Genomic DNA, 17,562 nt, shown 5'->3' with positions numbered 1-17,562 from the left:
AAAAGCCAGAGATGGGGAGAGTTGGGGGGGGGGCATAATATCAACAGGGAACATTTAGGGCTCGTAGAACATTCCCCGACCTCGTCCATGGTGGCTGGCCGGTCTCTCCTACATACCCCCCCGTGGGACCCCCCCATTACATTATTATATGGGCAACAGTGGCACCTGGGAAATGCCATAGAGAAACATAAGGAAGGTTCTGCCCACCGTGACTCATGGGAGCTCAATGGGTGGAACGAGGCTCCAATAGAGAAGCGAGTAGGGAAAGGAGCAAACCAATCAGCATCTGTTCCCTCTCCAGATCTCCTGTGTGTTACTTACATAGAGGGGTCTCTATTCCCTGAGTCCAGGGGCTCCACTCCGACCTGTAATAGAGATCCCGGCAGCGACCTTTAATGGTGCGAACGTTGGCGCTGACCGCGAGAACCTGAGCCCCCTCCACCTTTATCTGCTCCTGCCATAGAGCAAAGGGCAAGTCACACACATGTATAAGGGGGGGTAGGATCACTGTATATAAATATATAAGGGGGGGTAGGATCACTGTATATAAATATATAAGGGGGGGTAGGATCACTGTATATAAATATATAAGGGGGGGTAGGATCACTATATATAAATATATAAGGGGGGGTAGGATCACTATATATAAATATATAAGGGGGGTAGGATCACTATATATAAATATATAAGGGGGGGTAGGATCACTGTATATAAATATATAAGGGGGGGTAGGATCACTGTATATAAATATAAAAGGGGACAATACAATAAACTCTCTGATGCTTTATTCACCAGTAGCTCCTCCCAGCAGACAGTAGGGAGCCAATCAGATTTGAGGAAAGGAGGTTCCCAGCAGTGGTAGCCAGCAGTTCCCCCCCTAGTACATTGGTAGCCAGCTGTGCCCCCCCTAGTACATTGGTAGCCAGCAGTTCCCCCCCTAGTACATTGGTAGCCAGCTGTGCCCCCCCTAGTACATTGGTAGCCAGCTGTGCCCCCCCTAGTACATTGGTAGCCAGCAGTGCCCCCCCTAGTACATTGGTAGCCAGCAGTTCCCCCCCTAGTACATTGGTAGCCAGCTGTGCCCCCCCTAGTACATTGGTAGCCAGCTGTGCCCCCCCTAGTACATTGGTAGCCAGCTGTGCCCCCCCTAGTACATTGGTAGCCAGCAGTGCCCCCCTAGTACATTGGTAGCCAGCTGTGCCCCCCCCTAGTACATTGGTAGCCAGCAGTGCCCCCCCTAGTACATTGGTAGCCAGCTGTGCCCCCCCTAGTACATTGGTAGCCAGCTGTGCTCCCCCTAGTACATTGGTAGCCAGCAGTGCCCCCCCCCAGTACATTGGTAGCCAGCAGTGCCCCCCTAGTACATTGGTAGCCAGTTTTGCCCCCACCTAGTACATTGGTAGCCAGCAGTGCCCCCCTAGTACATTGGTAGCCAGCAGTGCCCCCCCCCAGTACATTGGTAGCCAGTTTTGCCCCCCTAGTACATTGGTAGCCAGCTGTGCCCCCCCTAGTACATTGGTAGCCAGCAGTGCCCCCCCCAGTACATTGGTAGCCCAGTTTTGCCCCCCCTAGTACATTGGTAGCCAGCTGTGCCCCCCCAGTACATTGGTAGCCAGCAGTGCCCCCCCCTAGTACATTGGTAGCCAGCAGTGCCCCCCCTAGTACATTGGTAGCCAGCTGTGACCCCCCCTAGTACATTGGTAGCCAGCTGTGCCCCCCCTAGTACATTGGGTAGCCAGCTGTGCCCCCCCAGTACATTGGTAGCCAGCTGTGCCCCCCCTAGTATATTGGTAGCCAGCAGTGCCCCCCTAGTACATTGGTAGCCAGCAGTGTCCCCCCTAGTACATTGGTAGCCAGCAGTGCCCCCCCTAGTACATTGGTAGCCAGCAGTGCCCCCCTAGTACATTGGTAGCCAGCAGTGCCCCCCCTAGTACATTGGTAGCCAGCAGGGCCCCCCCTAGTACATTGGTAGCCAGCAGTGCCCCCCCTAGTACATTGGTAGCCAGCTGTGCCCCCCCTAGTATATTGGTAGCCAGCAGTGCCCCCCCTAGTACATTGGTAGCCAGCTGTGCCCCCCCTAGTACATTGGTAGCCAGCTGTGCCCCCCTAGTACATTGGTAGCCAGCTGTGCCCCCCCTAGTACATTGGTAGCCAGCTGTGCCCCCCCTAGTACATTGGTAGCCAGCTGTGACCCCCCCTAGTACATTGGTAGCCAGCTGTGCCCCCCCAGTACATTGGTAGCCAGCAGTGCCCCCCCTAGTACATTGGTAGCCAGCTGTGCCCCCCCTAGTACATTGGTAGCCAGCAGTGCCCCCCTAGTACATTGGTAGCCAGCTGTGCCCCCCCAGTACATTGGTAGCCAGCAGTGCCCCCCCTAGTACATTGGTAGCCAGCTGTGCCCCCCCAGTACATTGGTAGCCAGCAGTGCCCCTCCTAGTACATTGGTAGCCAGCAGTGCCCCCCCTAGTACATTGGTAGCCAGCTGTGCCCCCCCAGTACATTGGTAGCCAGCAGTGCCCCTCCTAGTACATTGGTAGCCAGCTGTGCCCTCCCCCTAGTACATTGGTAGCCAGCTGTGCCCCCCCTAGTACATTGGTAGCCAGCAGTGCCCCCCTAGTACATTGGTAGCCAGCAGTGCCCCCCTAGTACATTGGTAGCCAGCTGTGCCCCCCCCTAGTACATTGGTAGCCAGCAGTGCCCCCCTAGTACATTGGTAGCCAGCTGTGCCCCCCCCTAGTACATTGGTAGCCAGCAGTGCCCCCCTAGTACATTGGTAGCCAGCAGTGCCCCCCCTAGTACATTGGTAGCCAGCTGTGCCCCCCCAGTACATTGGTAGCCAGCAGTGCCCCTCCTAGTACATTGGTAGCCAGCTGTGCCCTCCCCCTAGTACATTGGTAGCCAGCTGTGCCCTAGTACATTGGTAGCCAGCTGTGCCCCCCAGTACATTGGTAGCCAGCAGTGCCCCCCCTAGTACATTGGTAGCCAGCTGTGCCCCCCTAGTACATTGTAGCCAGCAGTGCCCCCCTAGTACATTGGTAGCCAGCTGTGCCCCCCTAGTACATTGGTAGCCAGCAGTGCCCCCCCTAGTACATTGGTAGCCAGCTGTGCCCCCCAGTACATTGGTAGCCAGCAGTGCCCCTCCTAGTACATTGGTAGCCAGCAGTGCCCCCCCTAGTACATTGGTAGCCAGCTGTGCCCCCCCAGTACATTGGTAGCCAGCAGTGCCCCTCCTAGTACATTGGTAGCCAGCTGTGCCCTCCCCTAGTACATTGGTAGCCAGCTGTGCCCCCCTAGTACATTGGTAGCCAGCCAGTGCCCCCCCTAGTACATTGGTAGCCAGCAGTGCCCCCCTAGTACATTGGTAGCCAGCTGTGCCCCCCCTAGTACATTGGTAGCCAGCAGTGCCCCCCTAGTACATTGGTAGCCAGCAGTGCCCCCCCTAGTACATTGGTAGCCAGCTGTGCCCCCCCAGTACATTGGTAGCCAGCAGTGCCCCTCCTAGTTACATTGGTAGCCAGCTGTGCCCTCCCCCTAGTACATTGGTAGCCAGCTGTGCCCCCCCTAGTACATTGGTAGCCAGCAGTGCCCCCCTAGTACATTGGTAGCCAGCTGTGCCCCCCCTAGTACATTGGTAGCCAGCAGTGCCCCCCCCTAGTACATTGGTAGCCAGCTGTGCCCCCCCTAGTACATTGGTAGCCAGCAGTGCCCCCCTAGTACATTGGTAGCCAGCAGTGCCCCCCCTAGTACATTGGTAGCCAGCTGTGCCCCCCCAGTACATTGGTAGCCAGCAGTGCCCCTCCTAGTACATTGGTAGCCAGCTGTGCCCTCCCCCTAGTACATTGGTAGCCAGCTGTGCCCCCCCTAGTACATTGTACATTGAGTGCCGAAAGAAGCCAGGCCCTTTTATAAGGTTACGCCCTGTACTGACGTGTACGCACGGGCGCGACCAATAGGATCACCCGCTGACCCCCAATGACAGGGCCCGGAATTGATTAAAGGGGGCCCGAGCTACTAAGAAAACTTTAGCACAGCCGGGCCCCTTTTAAAGTTAAAATTGTCCGGGCCCGGGATGACTGTCCCCCCTGTGCCCCCCTGATGGCGGCCCTGGGGGGCAGCACCGGAGATCTCCCCACCTTTCAGCAATTGTTACTGGGGTAATGAAACATCTTCTATCAGAGATTCCATCCTCCCATTATGGAGCTGAGGTCCTTCTATGCAGTCAGTGAGCTGGACACCACCCCCTACTGTTACCCTACGGGGAGGGCATTTGCTTGGAACTCACCTTACCTAATTATGGAGCTGAGGTCCTTCTATGTAGTCAGTGAGCTGGACACCACCCCCTACTGTTACCCTACGGGGAGGGCATTTGCTTGGAACTCACCTTACCTAATTATGGAGCTGAGGTCCTTCTATGCAGTCAGTGAGCTGGACACCACCCCCTACTGTTACCCTACGGGGAGGGCATTTGCTTGGAACTCACCTTACCTAATTATGGAGCTGAGGTCCTTCTATGCAGTCAGTGAGCTGGACACCACCCCCTACTGTTACCCTACGGGGAGGGCATTTGCTTGGAACTCACCTTACCTAATTATGGAGCCGAGGTCCTTCTATGCAGTCAGTGAGCTGGACACCACCCCCTACTGTTACCCTACGGGGAGGGCATTTGCTTGGAACTCACCTTACCTAATTATGGAGCTGAGGTCCTTCTATGTAGTCAGTGAGCTGGACACCACCCCCTACTGTTACCCTACGGGGAGGGCATTTGCTTGGAACTCACCTTACCTAACTATGGAGCTGAGGTCCTTCTATGCAGTCAGAGAGCTGGACACCACCCCCTACTGTTACCCTACGGGGAGGGCATTTGCTTGGAACTCACCTTACCTAATTATGGAGCTGAGGTTCTTCTATGTAGTCAGTGAGCTGGACACCACCCCCTACTGTTACCCTACGGGGAGGGCATTTGCTTGGAACTCACCTTACCTAATTATGGAGCTGAGGTCCTTCTATGTAGTCAGTGAGCTGGACACCACTCCCTACTGTTACCCTACGGGGAGGGCATTTGCTTGGAACTCACCTTACCTAATTATGGAGCTGAGGTCCTTCTATGTAGTCAGTGAGCTGGACACCACCCCCTACTGTTACCCTACGGGGAGGGCATTTGCTTGGAACTCACCTTACCTAATTATGGAGCTGAGGTCCTTCTATGCAGTCAGTGAGCTGGACACCACTCCCTACTGTTACCCTATGGGGAGGGCATTTGCTTGGAACTCACCTTACCTAATTATGGAGCCGAGGTCCTTCTATGTAGTCAGTGAGCTGGACACCACCCCCTACTGTTACCCTACGGGGAGGGCATTTGCTTGGAACTCACCTTACCTAATTATGGAGCTGAGGTCCTTCTATGCAGTCAGAGAGCTGGACACCACCCCCTACTGTTACCCTACGGGGAGGGCATTTGCTTGGAACTCACCTTACCTAATTATGGAGCTGAGGTTCTTCTATGTAGTCAGTGAGCTGGACACCACCCCCTACTGTTACCCTACGGGGAGGGCATTTGCTTGGAACTCACCTTACCTAATTATGGAGCTGAGGTCCTTCTATGTAGTCAGTGAGCTGGACACCACTCCCTACTGTTACCCTACGGGGAGGGCATTTGCTTGGAACTCACCTTACCTAATTATGGAGCTGAGGTCCTTCTATGTAGTCAGTGAGCTGGACACCACCCCCTACTGTTACCCTACGGGGAGGGCATTTGCTTGGAACTCACCTTACCTAATTATGGAGCTGAGGTCCTTCTATGCAGTCAGTGAGCTGGACACCACTCCCTACTGTTACCCTATGGGGAGGGCATTTGCTTGGAACTCACCTTACCTAATTATGGAGCCGAGGTCCTTCTATGTAGTCAGTGAGCTGGACACCACCCCCTACTGTTACCCTACGGGGAGGGCATTTGCTTGGAACTCACCTTACCTAATTATGGAGCTGAGGTCCTTCTATGTAGTCAGTGAGCTGGACACCACTCCCTACTGTTACCCTACGGGGAGGGCATTTGCTTGGAACTCACCTTACCTAATTATGGAGCTGAGGTCCTTCTATGTAGTCAGTGAGCTGGACACCACCCCCTACTGTTAATACGGGGAGGGCATTTGCTTGGAACTCACCTTACCTAATTATGGAGCTGAGGTCCTTCTATGTAGTCAGTGAGCTGGACACCACCCCCTACTGTTACCCTACGGGGAGGGCATTTGCTTGGAACTCACCTTACCTAATTATGGAGCTGAGGTCCTTCTATGTAGTCAGTGAGCTGGACACCACCCCCTACTGTTACCCTACGGGGAGGGCATTTGCTTGGAACTCACCTTACCTAATTATGGAGCTGAGGTCCTTCTATGCAGTCAGAGAGCTGGACACCACTCCCTACCGTTACCCTACGGGGAGGGCATTTGCTTGGAACTCACCTTACCTAATTATGGAGCTGAGGTCCTTCTATGTAGTCAGTGAGCTGGACACCACCCCCTACTGTTACCCTACGGGGAGGGCATTTGCTTGGAACTCACCTCAGTGTCATTTCGGTAAATCATGTTCAGCTCAAAGAGCATGGGGAAATAGGAGGCATAGTTGGACCAGGGTGTGGGGTAATTCCAGGAGATCAGCAGTTGCCTGTTGTGTTTGAGGACATTCATGTTCTCAGGGGGACTGGGCTTCACTGCAAGACAAGGAGATACATAGCGTAAAGGCACCACTCACCCTTCTGGGATGAGGGCACTCAATGTTCTCCCCCCACTCACCAATGTCTCTGATATAATACAGTTTGTTCAGTGACATAAACCTCTTCTCTGTTGCCACCTGGACTTCTACCAAAATGGGTTCCATCTGCTCCTCAAAGGCACAGAACTTGTCCATGCTTAGCGTGAAGGAGAGGGTTCCATCTATGGTCGCCGTGTACCACTGTGGCATGTCTGTGGAACTGAGAGAGAGACATGTTACCAAAACCATTCTGTAAACCACCCCAGCAACTACCCCAATCAAACTCTAATACCCCTCTGGGAAAGGTGGTAGGTGCAAAAAGGGTCCGTTAAGGAGAAGGACGGTGAAGTTCTGCATCAAGACAAAAAATTGAAGAGGGAACATGTGGCAGAAACATTGGTTGCTAGAGATGGACATGTGGGGCCATTGGCATGGGGTGGCTACTAGCTCCATCTAGTTATATAAGGAAAGTGAGAAGATGTTGCTAATGGACTTGGCACCCTAGGGTACTAGTTATGGGGCTCTGGGCTCATTCCCCAGGTGACTATAGCTAGCTATGCTACTAGCTCCATCTAGTTATACAAGGAAAGTGAGAAGATGTTCCTAATGGACTTGGTACCCTAGGGTACTAGTTATGGGGCTCTGGGCTCATTCCCCAGGTGACTATAGCTATCTATGCTACTAGCTCCATCTAGTTATACAAGGAAAGTGAGAAGATGTTGCTAATGGACTTGGCACCCTAGGGTACTAGTTATGGGGCTCTGGGCCCATTCCCCAATTGACTATAGCTAGCTATGCTACTAGCTCCATCTAGTTATACAAGGAAAGTGAGAAGATGTTGCTAATGGACTTGGCACCCTAGGGTACTAGTTATGGGGCTCTGGGCCCATTCCCCAGGTGACTATAGCTAGCTATGCTACTAGCTCCATCTAGTTATACAAGGAAAGTGAGAAGATGTTGCTAATGGACTTGGCACCCTAGGGTACTAGTTATGGGGCTCTGAGCCCATTCCCCAGGTGACTATACTAGCTATGCTACTAGCTCCATCTAGTTATACAAGGAAAGTGAGAAGATGTTGCTAATGGACTTGGCACCCTAGGGTACTAGTTATGGGGCTCTGGGCTCATTCCCCAGGTGACTATACTAGCTATGCTACTAGCTCCATCTAGTTATACAAGGAAAGTGAGAAGATGTTGCTAATGGACTTGGCACCCTAGGGTACTAGTTATGGGGCTCTGGGCCCATTCCCCAGGTGACTATAGCTAGCTATGCTACTAGCTCCATCTAGTTATACAAGGAAAGTGAGAAGATGTTGCTAATGGACTTGGCACCCTAGGGTACTAGTTATGGGGCTCTGGGCCCATTCCCCAGGTGACTATACTAGCTATGCTACTAGCTCCATCTAGTTATACAAGGAAAGTGAGAAGATGTTGCTAATGGACTTGGCACCCTAGGGTACTAGTTATGGGGCTCTGGGCTCATTCCCCAGGTGACTATACTAGCTATGCTACTAGCTCCATCTAGTTATACAAGGAAAGTGAGAAGATGTTGCTAATGGACTTGGCACCCTAGGGTACTAGTTATGGGGCTCTGGGCTCATTCCCCAGGTGACTATACTAGCTATGCTACTAGCTCCATCTAGTTATACAAGGAAAGTGAGAAGATGTTGCTAATGGCCTTTGCAAGATACAGCGGTGCAGGTACTAAAGGTGTTGGACAGGGCCATATAGGGGAGAACCTGACACCCCCCGTTATTACAATAAGTTGCTGACAGAACATCTATCTATCTATCATGTATCTATCTATCTATCTATCTATCTATCTATCTATCATCTCTCTATCTATTGATCTATCTATCTATCATGTATCTATCTATCTATCTATCTATCTATCAGCTCTCTATCTATGGATCTATCTATCTATCTATCTATCTATCTATCAGGTATCTATCTATCTATCTATCTATCTATCTATCTATCTATCTATCTATCTATCAGCTCTCTATCTATGGATCTATCTATCTATCTATCTATCTATCTATCTATCATCTATCTATCAGGTATCTATCTATCTATGGATCTATCTATCTATGGCGCTGACGGTTCCTATGTAGAAAAGCCATTTTCATACCTAAAGTTGGAGGTCACATGACTTTGCACGTACCTAACTGAGGCCCTGGCTCTGAGAATTCCTTCCTCTTCATCAATGTCTGCCGAGCAATGAAGTGTGGAGCTTGTGTGTGACTCCACAAAGCAAGTGACATCCAGCAGGCTGGCATCTGGGGCAAAAAGGGCACACTTAGAATGTAAGCTCTGTGGGACAGCAAGCTTGAAACCTTTCCCTCCCAAGTTCCTTCCATGGAACTTTCCCATAATCCATCAGCTCCTCCCTAACAAACCTGCAATGAGCAGATACATGGACCAGAGCAGCAGCCCCTTACGGGCACTGAGGCAGAGGTATTGGCCGGCACAAGGCAGCTGAATGTCACTTATGTACAGGGCCTTTCCCACCGGCGCCGAGCAGGTCCAGGATGGGGCCAACCACCTGATGTTCCTCTCCTTTGTATCACACTCCAGTGTGTAGTCATCACTGTCACTCAGCACTGCATCTGCAAATATCCATGGGACACCAGTGAGACTGCTGGGAACAACATGTGAGACCCCGGTAATCAGGAATCAGACCAACAGGACTGGCAATGAGGGCGTTTATTGGTGCCACAGTTTGCAAAGAAACAGGACAGACAGCTCTGAGCAGCATCACTTCTCAGATATTATTGACCCTTCACTGAACATCTAACCAACCTACTCATGGTTCTACCGATCCTACTCAGCAGTTCTACCTTTCCTCCTCTGAAGTAGTGTCAACAATCCTACTCAGAAGTTATTTACCCTTCACTGAACATCTAACCAACCTACTCATGGTTCTACCAGTCCTACTCAGCAGTTCTTCCTATCCTCTTCTGAAGTAGTGCCAACAATCCTACTCAGAAGTTATTGACCCTTCACTGAACATCTAACCAACCTACTCATGGTTCTACCGATCCTACTCAGCAGTTCTTCCTTTCCTCCTCTGAAGTAGTGCCAACAATCGTATTCAGAAGATATTGACCCTTCACTGAACATCTAACCAACCTACTCATTGTTCTACCGATCCTACTCAGCAGTTCTACCTTTCCTCCTCTGAAGTAGTGTCAACAATCCTACTCAGAAGTTATTTACCCTTCACTGAACATCTAACCAACCTACTCATGGTTCTACCGGTCCTACTCAGCAGTTCTTCCTATCCTCCTCTGAAGTAGTGCCAACAATCCTACTCAGAAGTTATTGACCCTTCACTGAACATCTAACCAACCTACTCATGGTTCTACCGATCCTACTTAGCAGTTCTTCCTTTCCTCCTCTGAAGTAGTGCCAACAATCGTATTCAGAAGATATTGACCCTTCACTGAACATCTAACCAACCTACTCATGGTTCTACTGATCCAACTCAGCAGTTCTTCTTTTCCTCCTCAAAAATAGTGCCAACAATCCTACTCCTAGTTTTATTAACCCTCCAGTGGTTCTTCCTACACTACAAAAAGTTCAATCAACCCTATTCAGAAGATTGGCCAGTCCTACTCACAACTGGTACGAAACATAAGAAATTCTACAAATTATTCCAGAAACGCTTCCTTTCCTATTATGAAGTTTCACCAAACCTAATGGGAGCTTCTGCCTGCCCTACTCCGCAGTTTAAATTCTACTAGCCATATTCAGAAGTTCTTTGTATCCTAAAGAGCAATGCCATCAATCCCAGTCATGGGAATTACCAAACATACTGTGCATTTCCACCAACCCTACTCAGTTCTGCCCACTCTACTAAGAAGTTGTAATAAACCTGATCAGAATTAACTTTTGAAATGGTTCAAAAAACCCTACTCTGTGGTTCTACTAACCATAGAGGTTCTACTCACTGCGTTCAGACATACTGCTGATCTTATAGGAAAGGTTTTTCTACTGCCCTAGGGTTCATAGAATCCTATTCCACAGTATTATTGACCCCACTGTGAAAACTTTCCATCCAACTCTGATCTCTGAACTCTGTTGCCAACAACACAACCACTAAACTGAAATCTACAAAAATTCAACCAGCCCTACTCAGTAGTGTAACCTACCTTGTTAGAAGCTCTAAAATTCCTACTTCTACCCACCCTCTGCCCACACTTATCCTAAATTCCAACCACCCTAAAAATCATATTCAAAAGTTCTCTCCATCCTACTCAAAAAAGTATAATAAACCCCCTACCAAGTAGTTTTACCAGCTCCAATGAGTTCACCCACTGTAGTCAGATGCTCCACTGACCTTGATTAAAAGTTCTTCCTCCCCTGCATTTAGAGGTTCCACCAACACTACTTACCCTACTTAGACTTACCTATTTATTTCCCACCAAACTCAGAAGTTCTGCAACCCTGCACAATTATTTTACCCACCCTAATTAGTTCTACCTACTTTACTCAAACCTTCTGTTTACTACACTACTCATAATGTTTGCCCACTACACTTGTAGGTCTACTGGCAATTAAATGTCTATCTGCCAAGCCTCCTTAGAAATTCTGCAGGTTCTTCCCAGAAGTTTTACCAGGCCTACTCTGAAGCCCTAACTACCCTATCCAGGAGTTCCTTTCTGAGGAGTTCTGCCCACATTACTCAGGGGATCTGTTATTCAGAATGAACACTGACCATACTCAGAAGCTCTTCCAACCCTACTCAAAGCTCTACTGATCCTACTCAAAGCTTTATGGATCCTACTCAAAGCTCTACTGATCCTACTCAAAGCTCTACTGATCCTTCTCAAAGCTCTACTGATCCTACTCAAAGCTCTACTGATCCTACTCAAAGCTCTTCTGATCCTTCTCAAAGCTCTACTGATCCTACTCAAAGCTCTACTGATCCTTCTCAAAGCTCTACTGATCCTACTCAAAGCTCTACTGATCCTACTCAAAGCTCTACTGATCCTTCTCAAAGCTCTACTGATCCTACTCAAAGCTCTACTGATCCTACTCAAAGCTTTATGGATCCTACTCAAAGCTCTACTGATCCTACTCAAAGCTCTACTGATCCTTCTCAAAGCTCTACTGATCCTTCTTAAAGCTCTACTCAAAGCTCTACTGATCCTACTCAAAGATCTACTGATCCTTCTCAAAGCTCTACTGATCCTACTCAAAGCTCTACTGATCCTACTCAAATTTCTACTGATCCTACTCAAAGCTCTACTGATCCTACTCAAAGCTCTTCTGATCCTTCTCAAAGCTCTACTGATCCTACTCAAAGCTCTACTGATCCTTCTCAAAGCTCTACTGATCCTACTCAAAGCTCTACTGATCCTACTCAAAGCTCTACTGATCCTTCTCAAAGCTCTACTGATCCTACTCAAAGCTCTACTGATCCTACTCAAAGCTTTATGGATCCTACTCAAAGCTCTACTGATCCTACTCAAAGCTCTACTGATCCTTCTCAAAGCTCTACTGATCCTACTCAAAGCTCTACTGATCCTTCTTAAAGCTCTACTCAAAGCTCTACTGATCCTACTCAAAGATCTACTGATCCTTCTCAAAGCTCTACTGATCCTACTCAAAGCTCTACTGATCCTACTCAAATTTCTACTGATCCTACTCAAAGCTCTACTGATCCTACTCAAAGCTCTTCTGATCCTTCTCAAAGCTCTACTGATCCTACTCAAAGCTCTACTGATCCTTCTCAAAGCTCTACTGATCCTACTCAAAGCTCTACTGATCCTACTCAAAGCTCTACTGATCCTTCTCAAAGCTCTACTGATCCTACTCAAAGCTCTACTGATCCTTCTTAAAGCTCTACTCAAAGCTCTACTGATCCTACTCAAAGATCTACTGATCCTTCTCAAAGCTCTACTGATCCTACTCAAAGCTCTACTGATCCTACTCAAAGCTCTACTGATCCTACTCAAATTTCTACTGATCCTACTCAAAGCTCTACTGATCCTACTCAAAGCTCTTCTGATCCGACTCAAAGCTCTACTGATCCTACTCAAATTTCTACTGATCCTACTCAAAGCTCTACTGATCCTACTCAAAGCTCTACTGATCCTACTCAAAGCTCTACTAACCCTACTCAGCTCTCATATTTAATCTTCCTACAGAAGATCTGCCCATCTTACTCACAAGCTCTACTTATCTAATCAGAAGATCCTACCTATAGGAGATTCCTACAGGTTCAGTAATGACGTTCTCCCACCCTTGCCCAGAGATTAACGTGGCACAGATAAAGTCGTTCCAAACCAGGGCAGCCAGTAGAATGTCGCCAGGGAGGGTTTCGTTGCTACAAACATTGGCCCATGTACATACAACTGGGGTGGCCCGGCGCCAGGGCTGATAATGTGCCGAGATCCGGCTCCGTAACGTTACATGGGGGGTCTCGTGGGGGGTAAGTATGAAGCACCTTAGTAAGAAGAATAAATAGGGGGTTCGCCCAGAGATATTTTGGGGCAATTGTTCACTGAATTCTTATTTCTTCCCTGGCACAAGAATGGCAAATAGTGCCCCCAAAGAAGCACAGGGTTCCAGACTTACATTGGAGGGGCCATTCCATTAGCTCTGTAGCTTGGCAGCAACTCATCCCAACAAGGAGTGCCAGGGCAAGGCTGGGCACAATCAAGGGCATCTGGAAGTCACATAAATGGGCACAACAATTAAATCTACTGACTAAGGAAGGAATAAAACATAAGAACCTAGAAATTAGCTCTGAAGCTTCCAAAGCCTCTGTGGAGTGGGCACTGGCATAAGTACTGCCCTCCCTATGCCCGCACTGTGCATAGAGCCTGGCACTGCCCTCCATACACTGTCATTACACTCTGACAGAAGGAGTTATAGATGGTTAGTAACCACACTAAACCCATGCTGGTTATATGCAGTTCTAGACTGGCACTGCCCACACTGTGCCCATCATGTGTACACAGGGATCAGTTAGAGACTGGCAGTGCCCACACTGTGCCCATCATGTGTAAAAAGGGATCAGTTAGAGACTGGCAGTGCCCATGCTGTGCCCATGATGTGCATACAGGGATCAGTTAGAGACTGGCAGTGCCCACACTGTGCCCATCATGTGTACACAGGGATCAGTTAGAGACTGGCAGTGCCCACACTGTGCCCATCATGTGTAAAAAGGGATCAGTTAGAGACTGGCAGTGCCCATGCTGTGCCCATGATGTGCATACAGGGATCAGTTAGAGACTGGCAGTGACCACACTGTGCCCATGATGTGCATACAGGGATCAGTTAGAAACTGGCATTGCCCATGCTGTGCCCATGATGTGCAAACAGGGATCAGTTAGAGACTGGCAGTGCCCGCACTGTGCCCATGATGTGCATACAGGGATCAGTTAGAGACTGTCAGTGCCAAAACTGCTCCCATTATGTGCACACAGGGGTCAGTTAGAGACTGGCAGTGCCCACACTGTGCCCATGATGTGCATACAGGGATCAGTTAGAGACTGGCAGTGCCCACACTGTGCCCATGATGTGCACACAGGGATCAGTTAGAGACTGGCAGTGCCAAAACTGTGCCAATGATGTGCATACAGGGATCAGTTAGAGACTGGCAGTGCCAACACTGGGCCCATGATGTGCATACAGGGATTAGTTAGAGACTGGCAGTGCCCACACTGTGCCCATGATGTGCATACAGGGATCAGTTAGAGACTGGAAGTGCCCACGCTGTGCCCATGATGTGCATACAGGGATCATTTAGAGACTGGCAGTGCCAAAACTGTGCCCATGATGTGCATACAGGGATCAGTTAGAGACTGGCAGTGCCAACACTGGGCCCATGATGTGCATACAGGGATCAGTTAGAGACTGGCAGTGCCAACACTGGGCCCATGATGTGCATACAGGGATTAGTTAGAGACTGGCAGTGCCCACACTGTGCCCATGATGTGCATACAGGGATCAGTTAGAGACTGGCAGTGCCCACACTGTGCCCATGATGTGCATACAGGGATCAGTTAGAGACTGGCAGTGCCCACACTGTGCCCATGATGTGCATACAGGGATCAGTTAGAGACTGGCAGTGCCCACACTGTGCCCATGATGTGCATACAGGGATCAGTTAGAGACTGGCAGTGCCAACACTGGGCCCATGATGTGCATACAGGGATCAGTTAGAGACTGGCAGTGCCCACACTGTGCCCATGATGTGCATACAGGGATCAGTTAGAGACTGGCAGTGCCCACACTGTGCCCATGATGTGCATACAGGGATCAGTTAGAGACTGGCAGTGCCCACACTGTGCCCATGATGTGCATACAGGGATCAGTTAGAGACTGGCAGTGCCCACACTGTGCCCATGATGTGCATACAGGGATCAGTTAGAGACTGGCAGTGCCCACGCTGGGCATGAAGGTGCAGGTCTCACTTACCCTTTCCGTCGCTGCCGGCCCCTCAGTGAGTGGTTAGAGTGCCAGCGGTGGGGCCATTTATCCCCGGTGCCAGGGGAAGTGCTGGGTGACAGCAGGAAGTGAGGGACATGGGAGGCCCCGGCTGGGTGACACCGATAAGAAGGGACACGGCGCTGACTCACAGATACAGGAGATTTGCCTAAAAAGCTTGAGTTTCCCTTAATTCCGGGGGTGGGGGGGGCCCTGGGGCATTTGCCTGACACCGGGGGGAACCCAATAGCCCCACGTCACAACTTACATTCCCACCTCTATCGGCTCTAAGGGACATTCTATTCAGATAATAAATGCCCCAGGGGTAATAAAATATTCCAACTGACTCTATGGCGGGGGGGGAAAAACAGTGTCAGGGGGGGAATTAGAGTGCAGGGAGGGCAGCACAGTGTCAGGGGGGGAATTAGAGTGCAGGGAGGGCAGCCACAGTGTCAGGGGGGGAATTAGAGTGCAGGGAGGGCACACAGTGTCAGGGGGGAATTTAGAGTGCAGGGAGGGCAGCACAGTGGTCAGGGGGGGGGAATTAGAGTGATGGGGGGCAGCACAGTGTCAGGGGGGGGGGAATTAGAGTGGCAGGGAGGGCCGCCACCAGTGGTCAGGGGGGGGGAATTAGAGTGCAGGGGGCAGCAGGCAGGGGATAGGCAGGGCCACACAGTGTCAGGGGGGGAATTAGGCAGGGGCCCCAGTGCAGGGGATAGGGGCCAGGGGCAGGCACCAGTGTCAAGGGGGGATTAGACGTGAGGGAGGGCAGCACAGTGTCAGGGGGGAATTAGAGTGCAGGGAGGGCAGCACAGTGTCAGGGGGGAATTAGAGTGCAGTGGGGGCAGCACAGTGTCAGGGGGAATTAGAGTGCAGGGAGGGCACAGTGTCAGGAGGGCAGCACAGTGTCAGGGGGGAATTAGAGTGCAGGGAGGGCAGCACAGTGTCAGGGGGGGAATTAGAGTGCAGGGAGGGCAGCACAGTGTCAGGGGGGGGAATAAGAGTGCAGGGAGGGCAGCACAGTGTCAGGGGGGAATTAGAGTGCAGGGAGGGCAGCACAGTGTCAGGGGGGGAATTAGAGTGCAGGGAGGGCAGCACAGTGTCAGGGGGGAATAAGAGTGCAGGGAGGGCAGCACAGTGTCAGGGGGGAATTAGAGTGCAGGGAGGGCAGCACAGTGTCAGGGGGGAATTAGAGTGCAGGGAGGGCAGCACAGTGTCAGGGGGGAATTAGAGTGCAGGGAGGGCAGCACAGTGTCAGGGGGGAATTAGAGTGCAGGGAGGGCAGCACAGTGTCAGGGGGGGAATTAGAGTGCAGGGAGGGCAGCACAGTGTCAGGGGGGAATTAGAGTGCAGGGAGGGCAGCACAGTGTCAGGGGGGAATTAGAGTGCAGGGAGGGCAGCACAGTGTCAGGGGGGGAATTAGAGTGCAGGGAGGGCAGCACAGTGTCAGGGGGGGAATTAGAGTGCAGGGAGGGCAGCACAGTGTCAGGGGGGGAATTAGAGTGCAGGGAGGGCAGCACAGTGTCAGGGGGGGAATTAGAGTGCAGGGAGGGCAGCACAGTGTCAGGGGGGAATTAGAGTGCAGGGAGGGCAGCACAGTGTCAGGGGGGGGGAATTAGAGTGCCGGGAAGGCAGCACAGTGTCAGGGGGAATTAGAGTGCAGGGAGGGCAGCACAGTGTCAGGGGGGGGGGGAATTAGAGTGCCGGGAGGGCAGCACAGTGTCAGGGGGGAATTAGAGTGCAGGGAGGGCAGCACAGTGTCAGGGGGGAATTAGAGTGCAGGGAGGGCAGCACAGTGTCAGGGGGGGGGGAATTAGAGTGCAGGGAGGGCAGCACAGTGTCAGGGGGGAATTAGAGTGCAGGGAGGGCAGCACAGTGTCAGGGGGGAATTAGAGTGCAGGGAGGGCAGCACAGTGTCAGGGGGGGAATTAGAGTGCAGGGAGGGCAGCACAGTGTCAGGGGGGAATTAGAGTGCAGGGAGGGTCAAGCACAGTGTCAGGGGGAATTAGAGTGGCAGGAGGGCAGCACAGTGTCAGGGGGGGAATTAGAGTGCAGGGAGGGCAGCACAGTGTCAGGGGGGAATTAGAGTGCAGGGAGGGCAGCACAGTGTCAGGGGGGGAATTAGAGTGCAGGGAGGGCAGCACAGTGTCAGGGGGGGAATTAGAGTGCAGGGAGGGCAGCACAGTGTCAGGGGGGAATTAGAGTGCAGGGAGGGCAGCACAGTGTCAGGGGGGGGGAATTAGAGTGCAGGGAGGGCAAAGCACAGTGTCAGGGGGGGAATTAGAGTGCAGGGAGGGCAGCACAGTGTCAGGGGGGAATTAGAGTGCAGGGAGGGCAGCACAGTGTCAGGGGGGGAATTAGAGTGCAGGGAGGG

General features: G+C 51.2%; 1 protein-coding gene across 1 annotated transcript; it reads right to left on the bottom strand.

Annotated features, from left to right (window-relative positions):
- Positions 1-313: 313 nt before the first annotated feature.
- On the bottom strand, positions 314-15,497 carry LOC100493914 (interleukin-12 subunit beta). The gene is made up of 7 exons (XM_031895102.1): positions 15,180-15,497; positions 13,332-13,422; positions 9,146-9,355; positions 8,911-9,025; positions 6,789-6,967; positions 6,558-6,706; positions 314-454 (listed from the first exon to the last, which is right to left on the bottom strand). Exons 2-7 carry the CDS (start codon positions 13,420-13,422, stop codon positions 314-316), a joined length of 885 nt encoding a protein of 294 aa, XP_031750962.1. The 5' UTR covers positions 15,180-15,497.
- Positions 15,498-17,562: the final 2,065 nt, after the last annotated feature.

The sequence above is a fragment of the Xenopus tropicalis genome, chromosome 1, assembly GCF_000004195.4.
Source record: "Xenopus tropicalis strain Nigerian chromosome 1, UCB_Xtro_10.0, whole genome shotgun sequence".
In the NCBI taxonomy this organism is placed as follows: Eukaryota; Metazoa; Chordata; class Amphibia; order Anura; family Pipidae; genus Xenopus; species Xenopus tropicalis.
Note: the sequence above shows the minus strand (reverse complement) of the source record. Positions and strands in the feature narration are given on the sequence as shown.

What these genes read in the sequence shown, in the direction of transcription:
- LOC100493914 (XM_031895102.1), bottom strand. Translation starts at nt 13,422, where the DNA reads ATGCCCTTGATTGTGCCCAGCCTTGCCCTGGCACTCCTTGTTGGGATG. An exon ending in CATGTATCTGCTCATTGCAG is followed by an intron (nt 9,026 to 9,145) that starts GTTTGTTAGGGA and finishes TTTTTGCCCCAG; the next exon opens with ATGCCAGCCTGCTGGATGTC. An exon ending in GTATTATATCAGAGACATTG is followed by an intron (nt 6,707 to 6,788) that starts GTGAGTGGGGGG and finishes CTTGTCTTGCAG; the next exon opens with TGAAGCCCAGTCCCCCTGAG.